The 21,117-nt window shown below is 43.7% G+C and overlaps 1 protein-coding gene across 2 annotated transcripts; it reads right to left on the bottom strand.

Annotated features, from left to right (window-relative positions):
• Positions 1-65: 65 nt before the first annotated feature.
• LOC108941557 (myosin light chain kinase, smooth muscle-like) lies at positions 66-21,117 on the bottom strand. 2 transcript variants are annotated; one of them, XM_018764314.1, is made up of 25 exons: positions 20,702-21,117; positions 18,661-18,805; positions 17,615-17,825; positions 17,207-17,240; positions 16,063-16,143; positions 15,796-15,931; positions 15,302-15,467; positions 14,860-14,905; positions 12,230-12,354; positions 9,741-9,887; positions 8,778-8,930; positions 8,005-8,178; positions 7,595-7,630; positions 6,819-6,946; positions 6,570-6,723; positions 6,149-6,460; positions 5,955-6,051; positions 5,434-5,637; positions 4,616-4,833; positions 3,761-3,884; positions 3,136-3,285; positions 2,911-3,040; positions 2,236-2,326; positions 1,293-1,433; positions 66-594 (listed from the first exon to the last, which is right to left on the bottom strand). In XM_018764314.1, exons 1-25 carry the CDS (start codon positions 20,746-20,748, stop codon positions 389-391), a joined length of 3,456 nt encoding a protein of 1,151 aa, XP_018619830.1. In that variant the 5' UTR covers positions 20,749-21,117; the 3' UTR covers positions 66-388. The 2 variants fall into 2 exon arrangements, with proteins under 2 accessions (XP_018619830.1, XP_018619831.1); XM_018764315.1 differs by lacking the exon at positions 16,063-16,143.

The following is a 21,117-nucleotide window of genomic DNA, read 5'->3' as shown; positions in this document are numbered from 1 at the left end:
GAAGAAATGGTAAACAAAAGTTTATTTCACCAATTCTGACATATTAAGTTCTTTTGAGTCCACCTCCTTTTAAATGTGTAAAATGAGAAAATTTAACCAGTGCATGACATGTTGGCTAAAAAATATACCTGGCTGTAATTTTTCTTTACAGCATTTTGTGCTGTTGGAGGACTATGATCCCAATGAAAACACAAAATGTTGTCAAAGCAGTTTCAAACCTGAAAATGTTATTAGACAAGTGCTTGTAAGCAGAAAGTGCAGAATAAGGATGAAAGGAATTCTGTTTCCTGATGGGTCCAAATTTACACAAATGTGCAGGTTTTCCCACCTGGACCAAGTGCTAGATGGGTTTAAAGTTGTCTGTCAGTGCAGAAGATCTCCCAGCCTTCTAGCCCTCCACAGAGAGCCTTGCCGAACAGTGCGCTTCCCCCTGGCTGTTGGCGGCTCTGCAGGTGTAGAGACCTGAGTCGCCTGACTCAGCATCAGCAAGGAGCAGCATGCAGGAACCATCTTCCTCATACTCGACACGCAGACGGGATGACTCCTTCAGCGACTCCTCCTCCTTCAGCCACTCCACCTCTGGGTCAGGGTATCCTACGTTCAAAGGCACATGTGAGGGAGAGCTGAAAAATGCCTGGGGGCAAGAAAGCGCCGTACGCTGGACTATGCATCTTGGCAGTTACCCGACTTTTGATAGCCGTATCTACATGTCTGTTACCCGAACTATAATCACCACAAAGCAAAGCTACACATACAAAATGCCAAGACATTGTGCTGTAGATCACTGATTCCCAGACCTCTCCTTGGGACCAGGTCAACTATCCCGCACACAATTTCCATCCAGCCATAAGCACAATTCCTTCACTACTTGATAAGCAGAATCAGGGGCGTTGATGGTGAAAGAAAACAAATACAGACAATAACAGCTAGTTCCTCAAGGACAGATTTGGTACTCATTGGCAAAGAGGGCTGCTAATAGATTCCTGTTCTGGAGGGCTGCTGATCACAGTATGGATGGTTTTTTGTTCCACGTGGCCAGTGAACCACCTGGATCAATGAAACATCTATTACGAAACCTCTTTCTCCTAGTGATGTAATGAGAGCTAGAGAATCTGCGGGACACTGGCCATGTAAAAGATACAAAGGTCCTCAAGACGTATCATGCAGTCAACATTAAGACACGTTTGCACTGGTGTCAGTGTTGAACACATCTTATCAGTATGCTCAGGACAGTCTCCGAGGCATGGAAGTCTGTGGGATGCTGTGAGCAGGCTCCTGCGGGACTGTCATACCCTGGATGTTGCAGATTAAATGGACTGTGGAGCCCCGTGGGACGACTTGGTCCATCAGAGGCTGGGAGAAATAGGGTTGAGACAACAGCTTCTCCTCCAGGGACTTCAAAGCCTTCTCAACCTCTGGTGTCAAACCTGGGTCTATAGGAAGTGGGAGGATGTAGGTTGGTCATATGTCCTTGAGAAAGTCTTATTGTAAAGGAACAAGACATGGAAATGGGTAACACAGTAAAACAAAGAAACAGGGATGTGGTCTTCAAAGGGGAAGTCTGGTTACTATTACACTAGTCCCTCAGTTTGGGACTGGAAGTCTGTAATTCCAAATTCACTTTTACCACATACAACAAAAGCTACATAACATAACTCAATCTATTGATTCATGGGTTAAGTCCTGTAAAAAGCACAGACAGAGCTCTAATAAATAAAAAAAAATTTTTTCAGAAGTGTAAAAAATACACTAACATTTCCATCCATCAATCCATTATCAATAACCACCTGTCAAATGCAGTGTTGTAGTGGTTCAGTTTCTATCCTGGAAACAAAGCACGTGGAATAGGGTACACCACACAGGATGCAAGTCCGTCCATCCATCCATCACAGAGTAGCACTTTATTGTTATTTTTATTAACTTCGAACTACATTAAAAAATTAACTTCAGAACTGCTCAGAAGAAAAATATTCCAAGACAACCGAACACATCTGACTGCAGGAGTAAACCAGAGCACTTAGAGGAAACCCGCAAGAATACGGGGAGAACATAAATCTGCACACAGACTGAGCTGGACTTAAATCCATGTTTCAACCCACAGCCCAGGTGCTGTGAGGCACCAGCACTACCCACTATGCCTCTGTGCCCCTATATTTGATGCAGAGACCACTTAAAAGGAAAAACAAGCCTGATGATTTAAGTTCTAAGGTTCTATTTTTCTCCAAGATACCTCACCTTCACCAGGACTGGTAGGTCTGCTGGTTCCATCCACCTTACTGGAGAGCAGAGCCAGCCTCTTGAGAGCAAGAAGGGCTTTCCCTGTTTTCTGTGGGGAAGGCCGAAACAAACACTCTCTTCAGACATGGTTTAATGACAGTATGCAAGGAATGAGTCCCCCTTACTGCCAAAAATCACTTCTGAAAATATCATTTTTTTGGTCATCTGATGATCAATTCTATCAGTTTTATGATAAATAATTGGGACTGGTCATAATCTGCTTAGAGAGGAGCTGGTAGCATAATGGTTAGAGCTACTGCCTTTGCACCCAGCCGTAGGACCGTTGAGCAAGGTACTTACCTTAAATTGTTGCAGTAAAATTACCCATCTGTAAATAATTTTAAGTAGCTTAACATAGTAAGTCACTTTAAAGGAAAGTGTCAGCTAAATAAGTAAATGTAATGACTCCATAAAGTTTAATGCTGAGTTTGTTTATTTGCAGGACAAAATACTATTTCTATATCCAGGTATAACACCTTAGTAGCCTTTAATTTTATATAAATATGTTACAATGAAAATAAACAAGAAATGGTGGAACGGCCACTTTAAAACAATGCAGGCAACCAGTGGTAGGTGAAAAACACGGAGAATAATTGTTTAAATTTATCTGTAGCATTTTCAGGGCAGTCAGACCTTCCACTTCTGCTTGGCCAGGTACTTCTTCATCTTCTCCTTTGGGAGTGTCTTTGTGTACCGTGGGTTAGCCGTGGCAAAGCTAGCCATCCAGGGGTGGGCCAGAGCCTCATCACAGGAGAGTCTGCGCCTATTGTGCCAGGAATATCAAGGAGAGTGTTATAGCTGCACAAAAACACGAAATTCACGGCAGCACACGAGCGTTCCTGCCTGCCCTAGGCCCACCTAACATCCTTCTTCACCAGGTTGCTGATGAAGTCCCTGGCCTGATCAGAAATCTCCTTGAAGTCCTCGTCAAACTCTAGCTCTGCGGCCGTCACCAGCGCCAGGGTCTCGGACTCGCTGTTGCCCTGGAATGGCGACTCTCCACTCAGCCTGACCAAGGAAGCAGTGCAGAGTGAAAGAAGGGTTAGACAAACCAACCTGAAAAGATCATACAGCTTGAGGGTATGCTCATTTGCACTCTGCACTGGATGATTCTGACTTCCTTCCTCCAGATGTTTTGTTATGAATGCCTAAAGTCTTTTCTGAAGGAAGGCTGCATCACTTATCAGCTGCAGGTCACTTGTTTGTCCATGTTGCTATGCTTTCGTTAATGAGAGCAAAAATGAACAAATATCAGCTCCCACTGCTTTAAATGGTCTGACAAAACTTACAGAGTCTGGCTGATTTAATGAGATTTGAGGAAGCGACAAGAGGCTGCCATCCCAAAACATGACAGATGTGCAGTGGCACAGCAGCACCAGGAGGTGGCAGCACATCCAATCATTGTCCACTGTACCGCCGGACAGAACATACCCAAAGGAATTTAAGCTATTAACTGGGGTTTAAGAGGTGACAAAGCGCTCACAGAATGTAGCAGATAACTCCAACACTCCACATGTCAGTTGCCAGCTCCACAGGCTCAAAACTGATCACCTCTGGAGCTACAAACTCTGGAGTCCCTTGCATAATCTTCAGCGGGGTGGTTGGATCTGATTGATGCAGAGAGAACAGATTAGCAGGATTTACGTTTTGACATATTAAATAATAAAAACACAAGAAACTTTCACTGCATGAGATACAACAGCAGTATGTAAAGTGAAAGATTTATTCATCCATTACTAATGACATGATGGTTCAGGGCCAATCCTGGAAGCATAGGGCATGAAGCAGAGTACACCCTGATCAGGAAACCTGTCGATGAACAGAGCTATCACACACACTCAGTTACTTAAACGCACTAGCAGAAATCGAGAGCCACCAGTTCACTTGAAACAAACCTGTGTGAGAAAAACGCAACACCTGGGGAAACACACACAAACACACAGAGGACATACAAATTAAACACATACTGAGCTGGATTCAAACCCACGTCTGGAGCCACAGCCCAGAAGCTATGAGGTAGCAGTGCTACCAGCTGTACAACCATGCCCCCCTTGCAAAATGTATTTTCATGTTTGGAATCGTATTCTGCTTTAAGGGTCTACAGTGTATTTTAGGAGAAGCACTACAGGAATGATCCATTAACAAAGGCAATAAGCACCGATCACATGGCTGATCCTTTGAGGCAGTTTCCAGCTGGTAATTCAAATCCAAGTACAGGGAGCTGGTCCAACTCAGAGCTCCCAGAACATGGACCACCCACTCTGAAGCAACATTCAGCCAAATTAGCACAAGGGCTTATCTGTAATACAAGACACTCCAGAGCCTCATCCCAACTTACCCAGCTTGCTGGCCAGTCCGAAGTCAATGATCTTGATGTTTGTCCCGGAACTGTCTACACATACCACGTTCTCGGGTTTGAGGTCCAGGTGCACGATGTTTCGCTGATGGATGTAGCGCATGCCTTCCAGGATCTGCTGCATGTAACGTGCGCTGGTGGGCTCCGTGTGCTCGAAGTTGTCATCCACAATGCGCTCGAACAGCTCTCCACCAGCAACGCTATGGAAAGGACATATTGCACAAATGATAAATCGCAACACGGCGGGAACTCAGTTTACATTCACTCTGGACTCTAGATGGTATTAGATACAATAATGGGGGGGTGCGGTGGTACAATGGGTTTGGCCAGTGCCTGCTCTCTGGTGGGTCTGGGGTTTGAGTCCTGCTTGGGGTGCCTTGCGGTGGACTGGCAAACCGTCTTGGGTGTGTCCCTTCCCCATCCAGCCTTGTGCTCTGTGTTGCCGGGCTTGGCTCCGACTCACCGCAACCCCGCTCGGGACAAGCAGTTGTAGATGTGTGTGTGTGTGTGTGTGTGTGTGTGTGTGTGTGTGTGTGTGTGTGTGTGTGCGTGTGTGTGTGCGTGTGTGTGTGCGTGCGTGCATGTTAGCTTACATGTTGTTTCTGAAGGACAGCTATGGAGCAGGTGGCAGATTACTAATTTTACATTCATTCTAGACAATGATACTGGCTTAGGTCTTCATGGGTTTTACATTTTTATCAAGAAAGTTTCCTTTTGCTCGGGAGAAGCCGTCTGTAAGTTACAGCTTGGTGTGCTTATGCTTGGAAGACACCAGTGAAGACCACAGCAGTGGCACTTACTACTCCATCACCATGACAATCTCTGAGCGACTGTCGTAGGCTCCCAGGCACTGGACCAGCTTTGGATGGTGCAGACTCTTTATCAGCTGTATCTCACGGCGAGCTGCTTCCCTTTCCATAGACCGCCGACCCTTATAAAACTTTCCGGCGCACACCCGGCCGCTCTCCTTGTGGACCAGCTGGAACACCTGGCCAAACTTGCCCCTGCAAAAAGGTTTCTGTGGTTTTGACCAATCACATGAAATGCTGATGCATGAAAAATATTATGAACAGAGACTGAAGTATTAGTTTATAATAGTTAATGTTAGTTTACATAACTGCTTGACTACTGGAACATCTACTAGAGGTCTCATTTATCCACTTTATGATTTTGGCAGTTTAGATGATACCGAAGAAAACCAAAAAAAAAGTAAGGAGCAATAAGAGCTGGTGGCTCTTATTTTCAAGTGATATCCTCTGGGACTCAGTTAACCCTCAAGATTAGTAGATCGCACAGATGGACTGTTTGGACAAATACTCACATGCCCAGCCTCTCCAACACAGTGTAGTGATCCGTGACCTTGTTAGTGGTGTCGATGACAAAGTCTTCATATACCTGAGGCTCTTCCTGCACTTTACCTTGTAAAACAAATAAACGTGTTAACATTTTTGTGATATAACAACAATTATTTACTGCTTTCTTTAACCAAGTATATCACTGTTTAAATCTCTGTACCTTCAGTGTCCATCTTGATGATGTCTGACTCCTTGCTGGGCCTGCTGATCCCCACTGCGTTGTAAGCTCGCACTCGGAAGCTGTACTCGCACAGGGGCTCGAGTCCTGAACGCACCCGGTATGAGGTGCTCCGGCAGCAGCCTGTCAGCTCCTTCCATTCCCCTGGTTCTCCGGGACCCTCCTTTTTTGTCTCCACCACGTACCCAACAATGGCACTGCCCCCATCGTAGCAGGGTCCTGACCACGAGAGCACCAGGGAACTACCGGAGATCTGTGAGATGACGGGGCAGGAGGCTGGCGGCTGGGGACGGTCTGGACGTAGGAGAGCACCCTGATACAGTCATCAATCATATCTACCATTCCGAAGCCATCAAAAACACACAATGCTACAAATGTTTGTGATTTTTTTTTGCAGGCTTACCAATAACCGTGAGGCTGACAGCATGCTGGACCCAGCCCTTGCGGTCCCGGACCACGATTATGTAGCTGCCCACGTCACTGGCCTGTGCCTCTGCAACGACCAGTGTGCTGTGCTTGTCCCCGTTCTCCACCCAGATCCGAGAACCATCCACCACCTGTGAGGGGTAACAGAGCGATGCTTATCAGGCAATGCTCTCACTGTGCTTAGACGCTGGCGATGTGCAAGGGCTTCTCAAGCACTGAGCAGCACCTGGTCTTTGTTATGTATCCAGCAGGCTGCCACTGGGAAGCTGCTGCTGAAGCAGCACTGCAGCCGAGCGGTTTCCCCAGCTCGCACCTCCACTTGCTTTGGGGGGTCCTTCAGCTGCACAGGCAGCCCTGACAGAGACAGATACACAGGAGCACAAGTGTAATTAGTGCCAACATCACTTCCTTGGTACAGCCCTTCACAACAAGTTGTTCACCATTTCAGCTCTTACTGGTGAGTGAATGACTGCAACCCACTGGCCTCATATCAACACACCTTTACTTGATTTCAAGCAATATTTTACCAACATTACTGGAAGACTGGAAACAAAAATCCAGTGTCCTCCTTCCCCCCCTTGGTTTATTGGACATAAACAGTGTCATTTGCATTTCTTCTGTACAAAGACATGAAAGCAAACAATGTCTAATCTTTCCTTGAGTAACAGTGCGATTTGCTGAAGTACAGAGAGCATGTGACGACCTGCACCTACTACAGTACAAAGTGCCATTATGCAAGGAAAGAAAGCAAACAGCAACACTGCACAGGGTTCATATTTAGCATTTAAGAAATAAGGGAATACATAACTCAGCTAAAAAAAAATGAAGCATGTCACGTAATGAAAATTATAAATAGAATATTGGGGGGGGGGGACAAAGCTGACCCTAGGGATAAAAATTGACATTTTATCGAGAAATTGTATTGCTTATTTTGTGTAAAGCTTGGACGCACCTACAAAAAGGTTTATCTAATTGTGAATCACAGGACTGAATGTCTTTTACCTGTTCCTGAACTGGCTCTCCTCTTTGGAGTAATTCCTACGGAGAGTGATAAAATGTGTCAGTCCTTTATCAGAAGGACTGCGTAGTGTTTAATGAGCAGCGTGCATGGCACTGGTTATGGGTGAGAATAACACCCTGGTTATTACTATTATGAATTTTTATCAGATTTTAGTACTATTATCAATTTACTTGAAGGTTGGGTAGATATAGGTATTAAATTGGTGAAACACAAAATAGCAGCACTCCTATAGGAACTGTTGGGACAGTTAGCAAAGATTCTTGATATTGCCACATAAGCAAAGCACAGGCCATGGCATGGCTATCTGAATGTATGCATGATGGAAAAAGTAAGAAATGCAAGGCACGCTATGAAAAAATACATGAGGAGAGCATAACAAAAATTTTGTCACCTTTCTTATGCGTCACGGGAAAGCTCCGCAGGGTCTTTTGCTCCTTCCGCTCCTGCTGGGTACTGTTGTTCTCTGGACCGTGAGCAAATGTCCAGCTTTTGCTCTCCAGAATGCAATTGGGTAGTGGGGGAGTGACTGACTTCTTGTTGTGGATCGCACATATGGTTTCGTAATCTGGTGTGTTCCAGGTGCAAAGCACATGAGAGAGTCTCAGATGGTTTCACTTCTCATTCGAGAAATGCAGGAAATACAGGTTGTTCACTTGGTCAGACTTCAAAAGAAGAATTTTAACCTGTCAGTTGTGAGTTACTGACTACAAGCAATTAATATTCCAGTGTGCTTGATTAACAAGACTTAAGCATACATCAGCAGTCAAAAGCGTGCTATCACAAGGAATTTGGTTCATAAGTTTGAGTACGCAGGCAGACAATATGTCTTCCTAGCACTTGTGCAGCAGTTCACAGAGAAGTGGAGCACTTGCATGTTGCTTTTGTTTTACTCTTCTGTCAGCTTCATCCTATACAGATATTGCTCAGGTTGCCCAGGTGTACCTACACTTACCACTGGTGCTGTATGTACAGACTGTTCCTGTCAACTCAGCACCTTGAGATCTCAGTGGAATACAACATACCAAATTTTAAACACATCAACATTAAATATGTTGACTCTCCATTTTTACAGATACTCCTTCCGTTATTTTCTTAACCATCAACAACCGTCAGACTTCCCAACTCAGAGTCTGCAAGGAATTCTGTCCCCACTGTTTACTGTACCTCGAACACACACCGCTGCACTGCTGGATGTCTTGCCTGCTGCATTCTCTGCCACACAGGTGTATGCGCCAGCATCCTCGGGCAAGCAGTCGTCCACCACTAGCCTTACCACGACCCCATCTAGTGAGGGTGTCCCAAAGTGCACAGGCTCGCCTGAGGATAGGATCACAGATGGCCATGACTTGCATCTCCCCCAGTTCAGCGAGAAGAGTCCGGTGTAAGAAAAAGAATGGAACTCTATCACTCCAGAAAGGCTCTTGAGTTTTTGCTTATCTTTATATTGGCAAATATGGTTTATTTCTTTTCTGATTCTCCTTGGAGCATGTGTCATAATGTATATTGCAACAGTTTGCTTTCAGAAAGGCTTTACATTAAAAAAAATAAAGCTGACTGATTAAACAAGTTATCCTGAATCTTTCTATTGTGTACTAGTGAACATCAGTAGCATGCAGTCACATACACTTACCACCCATTGACCGCTCCTGATTTATTTTTGAAAATTGGCTGAATATCAAAACACCGGATAACAAAGTTATTTATTCCATTATTTCTTACAGAGGAAAATTCCAATGGGTACATTGTTCCCACAATGCAGCACATCTCAGAGTCACTCTCATGCAAGTTTCAATGTAGTTTCATATTAACAAGCAAGACCAACTATCGTGCGCCCAATCTGGATGTCGTGGACCGCATAAATTAAAATACAAACCAATTAATGATAAGTGGTGTTAAAAATGTCGAACCAGAATTGTGAAAGACAAGACATCGAGAGACTGAATAATGGGAGATTGGTGTATTTGTGCTGATATCAGATACAGAGAGATCAGCTCTACAGCGGTGAGTAGGTATTTATTTATGTGTGAGTGAGTGAATGAGTGGCTTCCATTGTGCTTGAGTACAAGTCATCATTTGGACAGAAAATGACATGGTCTGGCTTCTGGGCAGTTTTCCAGCCACGCTCACCATTGTGCAGCCAAGAGATGTGAAAGGGCTGGCTTCCCGCAAGGACCCCATGCAGTACGATGTCACAGCCTTCGTCCACCGTACAATCCTTGAGGGGCTCAGTGAAGCGAGGGGGGTTCAACTCTGCAGCAGGACCTGGCTTGTTCTCTGGAGATGATGGTGTAGGAAGGAAAAACTGAAGGGATAGAGCTGGTTGGCTTCATTTTCACCTCACTTTCCCTGATCTGTGAATTTCTGCAAATTCTTCCAAAGGACCAAAACAAATTAAATATGATCTGTCATGTGATGTTTAACAAGATACTTATGAATTTTAAGTGTCAAGCCTAATAAGCTTCACTGACTCTGACTGTCCCTTTCTGTACCCATAACTCTGGTTAAGCAAAGCATGGCTGGCCCATTTCCGGGTCAAAGTGTTGCACTTTTCACACCAGCAGCCGCCAGCAGATATCGTCTCCTAACCACTCAGCCACTGCCACGGAGTGCACTGTACAGCCTTCGCCCTCACTAACATTCTCCCTTTGTCCCCCACTGTAGCCAGCATTCCCACAGCTCCCACAGGCTTCATAGGTGACTAATGAGCTCCCAGTGACCTTGGCTGCAAAAGGCTATTTGCACCCTGCCTTCTCATTACAGCGAGCTCTGCGGTGCAAGTTCATGTTTACTGATAAGTGTGACTTTAACCCTCCTCTTCAGTTGTCATCTTTGGGTTTCTCCTCTGACTAAACAAGTGAGATTAAATGTTCATGTGTGCTACATATGGTACATTTTGTGTATATTTCCTTATAAGGATGCAGTATCCTTTCTAGTTGCTCATTTGAAAAATGCATCATGGTATCACTGTAGACTGACAATTTTTTCAGGCTATTCTCAAATCAACAACCTCTTGAGTAAAGCCTAGATTGGTGTGTTTAGCAGGAGGCTGTACCTGGCACAAAGAAACACATTGTCATCACTGGGAGAATGGAGAATATTATAATTTGTCACTCTATAGACATAAAGAACCTACAGTAGTAGTCAAAAGTTTGAGTACACTCGCTGAACACTAATATTTCCATGAAGCATTCAGTAACCATATTTGAGCAGAAAATAAGATGACATATCCATCCTTCCAAACTCATCTGCAGCAAGTCCAAGAGATGTAGAGCACTTATGGGATGCAAAGATACTGCCCAGGTTGCCCATGTATACTCACACTCTTCACCGGTACCTTACATCAAAAGGTGTGGCATGTACAAACTTTGTTGAACTCTGACACTGTAGGTCACCTATACTGAGCCCAGACTCAAACTACATCATATGCAACAAAATCTGGCCTGTGAGCTTCAAAGCACCTCTGAACTGGTCAGTACTCTGCCTGAGAAAAACCCACTGAAAGGATGTGAAACTGCATCTCTTTCCTGTTTTTGACCACAGACCGAACTTCTTGAATGCTGCAGTTGAGGTGCTTGAGACACTATCATAATGTAAAAACAAAACATTCTCAAAATATGCGTGTGTGTGTGTGTACATACACACACACACACTTTCAGAACCGCTTGTCCCATACGGGGTCACGGGTGAAACCGGAGCCTACCCGGCAACACGGCGTAAGGCCGAAGGGGGAGGGGACACACCCAGGACGGGACGCCAGTCCGTCGCAAGGCACCCCAAGCGGGACTCGAACCCCAGACCCACCGGAGAGCAGGACCGTGGTCCAACCCACTGCGCCACCGCGCCCCCCGTGTGTATATATATATATATATATATGTATACAGTATGTGCAGCTTGACTGAGCAATTTAAAAACTAAACATACTTAGTCATTTAGTTTCCCTTTCATGCTGAAACATTCTAATAATGTCGAAAACTGAACACTAGACTACCAAAAATGAAGAACTGAAATCAAACTTCCCAAGCAAAACAAACAATAAAGATTGACATGCGGAAAACATTAATTCAGGATCTACAAGTTCTCTTTGGTCCCTTGTTCTGGCTTGCCCTGTATGATCATATTAATCATAAGCAAACAACTCTTGCCTAAGGCGGGAATCTGTGATTCCAACAGTGGTACCACTGCTTAAAAAAAACATCTTAATGGGAATGGTGAACACTGCACAAGAAACAGCAGAGATTTGCAAAAATGACTTTAAAATGAGTTTAATGCATAAACTATATAAAATATTACAAATTAATTATACTTACAAAGCTACTTCTGACGTCTTAAAAATAATTTTATACAGGAAAGCATTTGAACACTGGAGCAATTCACAGTACCTTACACAAGGGTACCAGAGTAGGTGTGCAGATTTGAATTTGAGTCCTTTGATTACAAGCCCCTACCTAACTACTACACCACCTACTACCCCATGTTAGGACAGCTTTCTCAGTATATTTTGCAGAGGACCAAAATAGTGAAATACCTAGAAACACTTGAAAAACATCTGAAAAGACTTTTAAAAAAAAGCCAGTTTTCCACAGAGGTACCACATTCATTCAGTTGTTGCTCCTTACCTGTGGCCAGTTGAACCGGATATGTCCTGCTCCTGGAGACCACTGTCCCCGGGGTGGGCCCGTTGCCCAGACTGCCGCCGCCAGCGGAGCTGTCTTGGTCCTGCACTGAGGGCTGCAGGTACATCCTGAAAGTGGACACATAGCGCTTTTTCGAAGGGTCGCCGCTCATGGCTCTGTGAACATTGAGCCGGGTCACCAGACGCAATGGAGTAACAGATTAGATAGTCACTCCTGGACCCAGTCGCCTGCACCTCGTGTCTGTCAGCCTCCCGTCTCCCTCTCTCTCTCTCACTTTTATGTCTGACTCCCTTTCTGTCTTTCTCCCAACCTGTCAATGTTTTTTCCTCTCGTTGAGTTCCACTCCTTCCTTCCTCACCAAAGTTCACTTTCTGCTTCTGTTTCTTGCTCTTTCTTATTTTCACATATTAACTACTCTTCCACATGTCTTTGTGACTTCTTTCTCTGTCTGTCTCCTCCTACAGTTCAGTATGCCCTTTTCTCTCTGTCTAAAACAAAGTATTCTCTCTCACACTAAATCTTTCTTCCTGTCCTTCAATCTGTCTCTCGCTCTCTTTCTCACTCACACACACACACACACACACACACACACACAGAGGCCAGCCCACCCCAGTCATCCCCTCCTCTTTCTCCAGAAATTTCATTCGGTTCTGACAGACTTGGGTGCAGGGTGCTTTTCCAGCTCAAACTATGAAGCCCCACAGGGGAGGGGTGGCGTATGAAGAGGGCACAGGCCAAGGGTTAGAGTCCACCAGGGGTGGGGAGACCTTACGTACTCCTGCCGCACTCCACTAACACAGCTTCTGTCATAATAGAAACTACTGCTATCACTCTTAGATATTCAAAACACACACTGCACTTTTATTTAACTTTTAATACTGCACTACACATATTTATAGCCTACTTTATTTTATTATTTATTCTTTCCTCTTTTCTTCGTTATATATTCCTCATCTTCCTGTAGTATGTTCCTAATTTCTACTTATTTGTATTGCCTTATTTATCTGTACCGCAGACAGTCGGAAAAGCGTTTGACTGCACGTAGTACTAAGTATGGTTGTGTATGTGACAAATAAAACTTGAAACTTAAAAAACTCCATGTTAGTGAACATGGTTGGAGAGCTTAATTTGTATTTATTCAAAAAGCTGCGTAACAGAGTACTATTGCAGCGAGGACCACATTTGGTTGCCCAGAGAGGAAGTTAATATGCAATGGCAGAGCCACAGTCCACAACATCTCATGCTGGATTTTTTAGCGTCTGCTAGTTTGGCTTTAATTGTCCTGTTGTCAGGATGGAAGGTGAACTTTCCAATTTGCTTTCACAGACAGGTGTCTGAGATTTCCACAGCCAAATCACTAGATAATGTACATCACAAAACTTATAAAAGAGAAGCGGTGGTCTGTAAAATGAAGGGCTAACAAAGGTTCTGCAGTAAATGTCAGCACAAAGGGGCTTCTGTGCACTGTTTGCAGACTTTCACCCTGACCTGCACAGATGTCATCAGAGAGCCATTTCGGTTCTTTTACTCATGTTGCCCGAACAGCTCTAATGTAAACAATGTCTGGAGAACCAAATTCCAAAAATCTACACACATTTGCAGGTCTTGACTTGCTTGTTTCTGCGTCAGATCACAGAAAGGAGCTAAAGGTCTCTATGATATCAGGTGGTGATCTAATTGGTTCAACTGGGGCACAGCAACAGCCCTTCATTCCAGCTCCTCAACTAAGTGCTCCTTCCGAGAGCAGTGTCATTGCAAGCAGTGGCCTTTGCAATGCTTTTTGCTGAAATTCAGTCTCACCTCTGCAGACCACTTCCTCCCTATTTCGTGTCTCTGGTGTCCGCTTTTAGTATGCTGCTTGTATTTGTCTCAAGTCACTAGAGGCCATTCAAAATATTAATGGATTAAAACGAGGAAAAGGGTATCTGTAAAATTTGAGGCAGTGTTCCACCTTACTGTCATGACTTAATTCCACTTGTGGGAACAATGTGAACAGCTGTTAGCCTTTGCTGACACCATGCTCAATGCCACTGCTTTAAACCCATGAAACTGTAGTACTAGTTTAAGCAAAATATTTGTGATATTTAATTCAAATGCTACACACTGTCTGCCTGTCATATGATGCACACATCCTTATTTGATTGGCAGCATTATAAGGCACTGTGGAAAAAGGCTTTCTGTATGTGTCAGAAACAGCTCAGTGTGATAGATGAACCAATATCCTGCTCTTTCTGCCTTTCTTTACATTGTTTACATGTGTTATGACATCTCTTCCACAGGTTCTCTAAATGGTGAGACCTGCCAGCCACCTTAAGGCAATTCCCATGAAAACATCCTCTCAAATGATGTCCTGCTGCACCCAAGGACCATCACAGCACTGTAAAATGCATGTATTTTGATGTTCAAGATTTAACAACACAGGTGTGTGAAAGGAAAAGGAACTACAAGGTTGTGACGAACACCAGGAGGGAAGCAGGAACCAACACTGGTCCACATAGGCCTTCTGCTGCAATACCATACTCATGTATGAGTGATGCCTATGCTCCAGACATCAGCCAGGCTTTAGTCAAGAGCAATTATGAATTATTCCCCTTCAGAGCAAAAATACTCACTCATTTGAAGTACAGCTGTGGGTCAGAATACTGCATGGATTGGCTTCTACAAAAGGAAACATGACATGTAGCTTTCAGTTGTAGCAAATGTGATCAAAGTCCATTCTGTTATGAATTTCAGGACACATCTGAGTGCAGGAAGTAGGACCCACTTTAAAATGGTCTTCATATGTGGACTCAGGAACTGATTTAGAAACCCCAGGAAAGCTTTTAGTGCTCAGATAACATGAGATCCAAGTTTGGGTGGACTGTAATGTCTCTGTTTGAAAGGGTGTATGAAGGTGTTGATTCACTGTCACTGCCATTCCATCACGTTTCAAACGAAGGAATGGACAAAGGCCAAATGATCAGTGCACATCACATATCTTTAGGTGTCTGTTTTTCAGTACTGCTTTTTTGATAGGGATAGGTGTCTATAGCGCTGTGGTTGAGAAACATCCACCTGTGACAGTGAGCTGTGCAGATGCGCTGGCCTCCCCTGCCATGCTTGACAGTCGACATGTGTACAGGCCTTGATCATCCCTCTGCACCTTGCCCAGCTGCAGCAGGTGGAAGCCAGAAGAGAAGAAGGAATGGATTGTAGAGGTGCTGGGCAGAACCATGGAGTCCTAAGAGAGAGGGAAACAGATAAGCTAACTCAGTAAATGGAGCTTTAGTTTACCCTCTGTACGACAGCATCTGGTTTCACGTGTCTGGTGCTTTATTTACACAATGTTGCAATGCTGGCAATTCTATTCTATTCTATTTGTAAATAATAGAGTTTTGATTATTAGATTTCTTTTTTTGCTTTTTTGAAAACTTTTTAATGTTATTTTTATCATCACCAATGATTCTTTAAAAGAAAAGTTTAAAGCGCAGTAATAAGTAATCATGCTAAAGGCAAGAGAAACCTCAGGAAACCTGTACTGGGAGATTTTAAATGATTGAAAAATGCACCTTCAGCCAACTAACAGAGGGAGGAGGTCGCCCTGTGATGCGAGCCTTGAACTCCACCCTCTCACCCTCCTTCGCTGTAACGCTGCATGGCTTGGTCACAAAACGAGGGTGACTTTCTCCCCAGCTGTGGTATCGCCTAGCATGACAAAAAGAGGTGTGACAAAGACCAGAAAAAGACAAGCAGAAACAGGAGGAGTGGATAAAAGAATGAGCTAAAGCATATGATGTGATAACAGGGGAATGAGGGTATTGCAAGTGGCAACCCACAGTCGCATACTGAGTGAACATCTCCGAAGCACTTCCTCCTGGCAGCTGACACCACAAGCAACACAGCTTAACTGAGAACTGCTGGCAGAAACATAAAAACATGTTTTTTCACGCCTTTCTTTTTTCAGATATGCAATGTTACATCAGCAACCTCAACATTAAATATGCGTTTAACGAGCCTTAGTCAACAATCTCTTGGAAAAGTGCTTATTTAGTTTGCATGCATGCTTGCACCCATATTCAAAATATACGCCATTTTGTCCACATTTTCGCCATTTCACCTCACTACAGCGGTATTGTCAAAATTGAAATCTTTGAAACCGACACCCCAAGTCTCTCAGGCCACTGAAAGAAGCACGAGGAGACGGGACGTAACTGCAGTCAAAGAACTTGGGACTGTCATCACGAGAACACAAAAGTTGTTGGCAAAAGACACACACTTTCAGAATCGCTTGTCCCATACGGGGTCACGGGGAACCGGAGCCAACCCGGTAACACAGGGCGTAAGGCCGGAGGGGGAGGGGACACACCCAGGACGGGACGCCAGTCCGTCGCAAGGCACCCCAAGCGGGACTCGAACCCCAGACCCACTGAAGAGCAGGACTGTGGTCCAACCCACTGCGCCACCGCACCCCCTCCTCTATTGGCAAAAGACAATCCTTCCTAATAATGGCATATCTGTTTCTGCGCTCATATGTTTTCTGTTTCTTTTGCGCTATGCTACCAGTTCTAGAGAAATTCTTCAGAAGACCTGGGGCACAGGGTTGGGCCCAGTTAGGTTTAAGAGGGTTTTTGCTTTAACTCTTTCCTGTAGTTTTCTCTTATCTACAACTGAACAGAGCTAGTTAGATATTTTGATGGTCTCTATAGAAGATTTGTCATGCTTGTAAGACAGTTATCACCATTACAACATCACTGAACTGCACATAAACATTAAACCAGAAAAAACAAGTTTTATGGCTCCTAACCAGCAGGCACACACAGCAAATATATTTATGTAGTTTCGTATCGAAATAAACTTGACAAATGAATAGTTTTTCAATGGCTCTCTTAAATTAGCACCTTTCCAGCTACTTACTGAAATATTTTATTTTAGATGGCTGTTCCAACACAATAAAGGTTTTGCATGTTCCTTCTTGCTCACCTCAGTATATGTTTCGCAGATTCACCCACTTGATCTGAAACACATCAGGATCCCAGAATTTAACAGAACATCCTGATAAAGATTACTACAACTATCACAAGACGTCCATCTCGTTCATTGCAATGAATAACCTGAAATGTTAAATATTGTGTTAACAGTCTGAATGAGAGTTTGTTTGATAATGGCATTAAAAATTTGTGTGTTTACTTTGTTAATCATGGATATTGTTGCTAAACATCTTATAACAGCAAACTTATGGTGAATAAATCATGAGGAACGAAACAGAATTAAGGTGTTAATCATGGAAACACATTTAGGCTTTTGCTGCATATTTACTCCTGTCACGCTATCCTGCATCATTTCCAAACCTCCCCCTTACACCACTGCACATGGCCTCCTTCTCCTCACTTTTCAGCTCCAGGCGGAAGCTCATCTGGACCTGGCCAGCGGAGTTGGTAACTTCACATGTGTAGCGACCTGCAGTGGCAGGGCTTACATCCACAACGGTGAGGATGTGGACACCGTGGCCCAGGCGGCAGAGGTTGTAAGGGTGCACATAGTGATCCACTTGTGCCCCCGTGTGGAAGAAGATCACAGAAGGCTCAGGGTTGCCTTGAACCTGCACAAAGAAAGATGCAGATCTAACAGACAGGAAGTAAGACTTGAACGGGAAACGTACTAGTTATGGGTGTAAATTCAATCTGCTTAAGTATGATAGCTGCTCTGATGTGGCAGTGGTTTAATATTGCACAGTGTGTTTCATGGCAATCCCTCTCGCGCAGTAAGTTGGCCCATTTCCGGCAGACACACTGTTCTTTCCTCACCGATCCCGAAACCAAGGGTATCTGCTGGGTTGTTTAAAGCATGTCAGAGTTGTTCCCCAAATCAAGTACAAGATGTGAACAACAGTTCTGTGGTAGGGTCTGTCTAGGGATTTTTCTTCCTCAAGTCAGGTGGAAAGAGTGAGTGACTGAGGGGTAAGTGTGGAGTGCTTAACACAAGTCAGCGTATCCTAAAAAAGAGTGCATGGTTCTTCAGTTCAAAGGACAAGGGAACAGACAAAAACTGACACCTGCTACCTTTAACAAAATCAAGTAAATTTAAGTAAATAAAATCATCATATTCTGTGCCACTCCCCTTCCTGCCCCCTCCTAGCAACAATCTCATATGTCCCTTTACCAGAATCCAACACCACCATGGACCACAAACACACCCAGTAAAAAAAAAAATCTCTACATAGCAAGTATTTAGTTCTTCAGAAATGCTTCTGCATTTCAACCACAACAGGACAAACTCTTTTAAACATAAATGTCTTCATTAATATAAATGATGACAGAAAAAAAAAACATAACCTCTTCACAGTCCTTGACAGATATTCTAGACATTCTGCTCTGTGCCGAAGGCAACGTCTCTTCCACCCAGAAAAAAAAAAAAAAAAGAAAAATCAGTCTCACCTTGACATAGAATGTAGCCTTGTCCCCAGGGTGAACGGCAGCATTGCGGGGGGGCAGCAGGAAGTAAGGAGCCTCCGGCAGACACACAGGACTCCGGTGGCCCCTAGGAATGGGCACCGGGCGGAGAGACACAGGGGACCCCGCCCTGGGGAACAGACAGTTTGGAACATGAAGGACACCCTCCTCTAATCAAGAATGCCTCCAGTCAGCACTAAGGGGAAACCACACCATAACCGAATATATTTCACAAGCACCAAATTTGACCAAATTCAACTTATGGCAAATCAATGTCTGCCAGTTTCCATTCCAACACAGTGCCCCTGCTAAACTGTTCTAATTAGTAAATTACCTGTACTATTTATGATGAACAACCTTCCCAACCTAATGAAGTATATCCTGAAGGTTTCGGGAAATATGTGGAGTCCAAATCCATTTAAAAAATGTCAGTCTCAAAGTATAAAGTTAAGCAATTTTGATCAGAGGAAAAACTTGTGTATACACAACCTGAGATCAAGTATTTCAACCTGTCTGAAAAAACAAAGGAGCACAGCTGCAAAAAAGTGAATATATGAGACAAATTCAAGGAAACCACGGTAGAGAAACAAAAATAAGGAAAATAAAAGCATATTTGAGTTGGGAGGATGAATCGAGAAGTTAAACATCCACCCTTAAAATATGATTATATTGTTTTGTTTTGAATTATGTCACTAGCAAAATGAGCTCTCGTGAACAATACAGATAAGAAAAAAGAACAAAGACAGCTTTTTTGTATGTGAACGCTAACATTTTCAAACAATAAACGATGACCTAAACACCTCTGCTAGAAAAGGAAGAGAATAGGTACGACAGTACAGGTCTAACTCTATTCCACTAATCATTCTTTCCACCTTGAATAACCACTTGCCCTGGACAAGAAGCCAGTCCATCACAGAGTTATCACACACATACACACTACAGGCAATTCAGTTACCAGTTCTCATGACATATTGCCTTTGAACTATGGGAGGAAACCCACGGGGAGAACAAGTAAACTCCACACAGACTGCCAAATCAGAACCCAGTCTAAACCCAAAGGCCAAGTATTGTGAGGCACCAGCGCCACCTGCTGTGCCACTGTGCTGCCCGCAAACTAGTCATGAATCTGAAAAAACACATTACACTTGTCTGTCTTCTTCAGTGGCAAAAAATATCTTTCAGCATGGTATCAGATATTACATATAGATATGATACCATCATGAAATGACTCTTTCGAAAGCAACTTGGCTATACTCCTTAAACTTGCTCCAGTTCTGTAGTCCTACAACATCAACACTACAATCTCTGCAAATTATTTATTTGGGTCCTTCATTTGAGTTCAAAGTGCATTAGACACAACAGACTGAATTGCTTGCTGTTATTTTGTATCAATGGTCAGCACATCTCGCTGCTGGAGTCATTTATTTGTGAACGGAGGACTGTGGGATCGACATTGTGCTGCACCTGTTCTCATTTAGACACACCTAAACACAGATCCAAAAGGTCTACTATAAGGATCCGAGTACAAAGTGAATGAACTGAGACAAGGATTAGCCAGTAGACAATACATCTACCTATGACCGGCAATGAAGCGCAATAAATACTCTCTTTTTATTTTAAATATTAATATCCTAAAAGTACAACCAACATGTTACACGATGTGTCATTCTCCCAGTTATAGATGACACACACAGCACTAGCTTTCGTAAGAAAAATACTAAATAACTCAAAGGGTGCTCCAGCACAATTCAAATTGCATCCATCCATTTTTTTTAGTAATAAGTAAATAAGTATTACTGAAATGGATTATCATGTTTCTCAAAATTACTCCCAAATACTGAAATGTGCAACTTTTGTATTTCATCAAAAATGCCTTTTCAAGATTGCAGTCTTAATGATGAGTAATAAAGGCTGAGTCAGTCACTACATTTTTATAGGGGTGCTTTACAGGTAAGCTTGAGATCTGTGACAACATCAAAACAGGTAAGATATGAACACCTTTTCTTGTAATTCAATTCAGACTTACAGATTAAATTCCTGTTTCTCCTGGGAAGAGGTACGAAAGGCCAGCATCCCGTATGAAGCCTCAAAAAAGCATTGGCCTCCAGAAAGCTGTGTTTAGAGGTGGTACCAGCAATAGCTCCTCGCCTCGTCCAGCTTTGCAAGGAGGTGCAAATGTGGTGAGGGTGCCTTCCGTCAGCTGGACTGCACCAGTGTCCTGAATGGCGTCACCAGCGTGAGGGAGGAAAACTACTCAGAGAGGAAACCCATGTACATGGAACAACAGCTTGAAAAAAGTTGAAACGAGTCATACGGACAGCAGGGATCTCCAGTGTCAGACTCTGTATGGAGCAGGGCTTCTTCCGCTGTTTGGGCCTGCTCACCCCCATGGATGAAGAAGAAAAAGGAAGAACCTTGAAGACCTGCTCTAAGTGAACTAAG

This window comes from Scleropages formosus, chromosome 8 (genome assembly GCF_900964775.1).
Source record: "Scleropages formosus chromosome 8, fSclFor1.1, whole genome shotgun sequence".
Lineage (NCBI taxonomy): Eukaryota > Metazoa > Chordata > Actinopteri > Osteoglossiformes > Osteoglossidae > Scleropages > Scleropages formosus.
The sequence above is the reverse complement of the archived record's forward strand: the minus strand, read 5'-3'. Positions and strand labels throughout refer to the sequence as shown.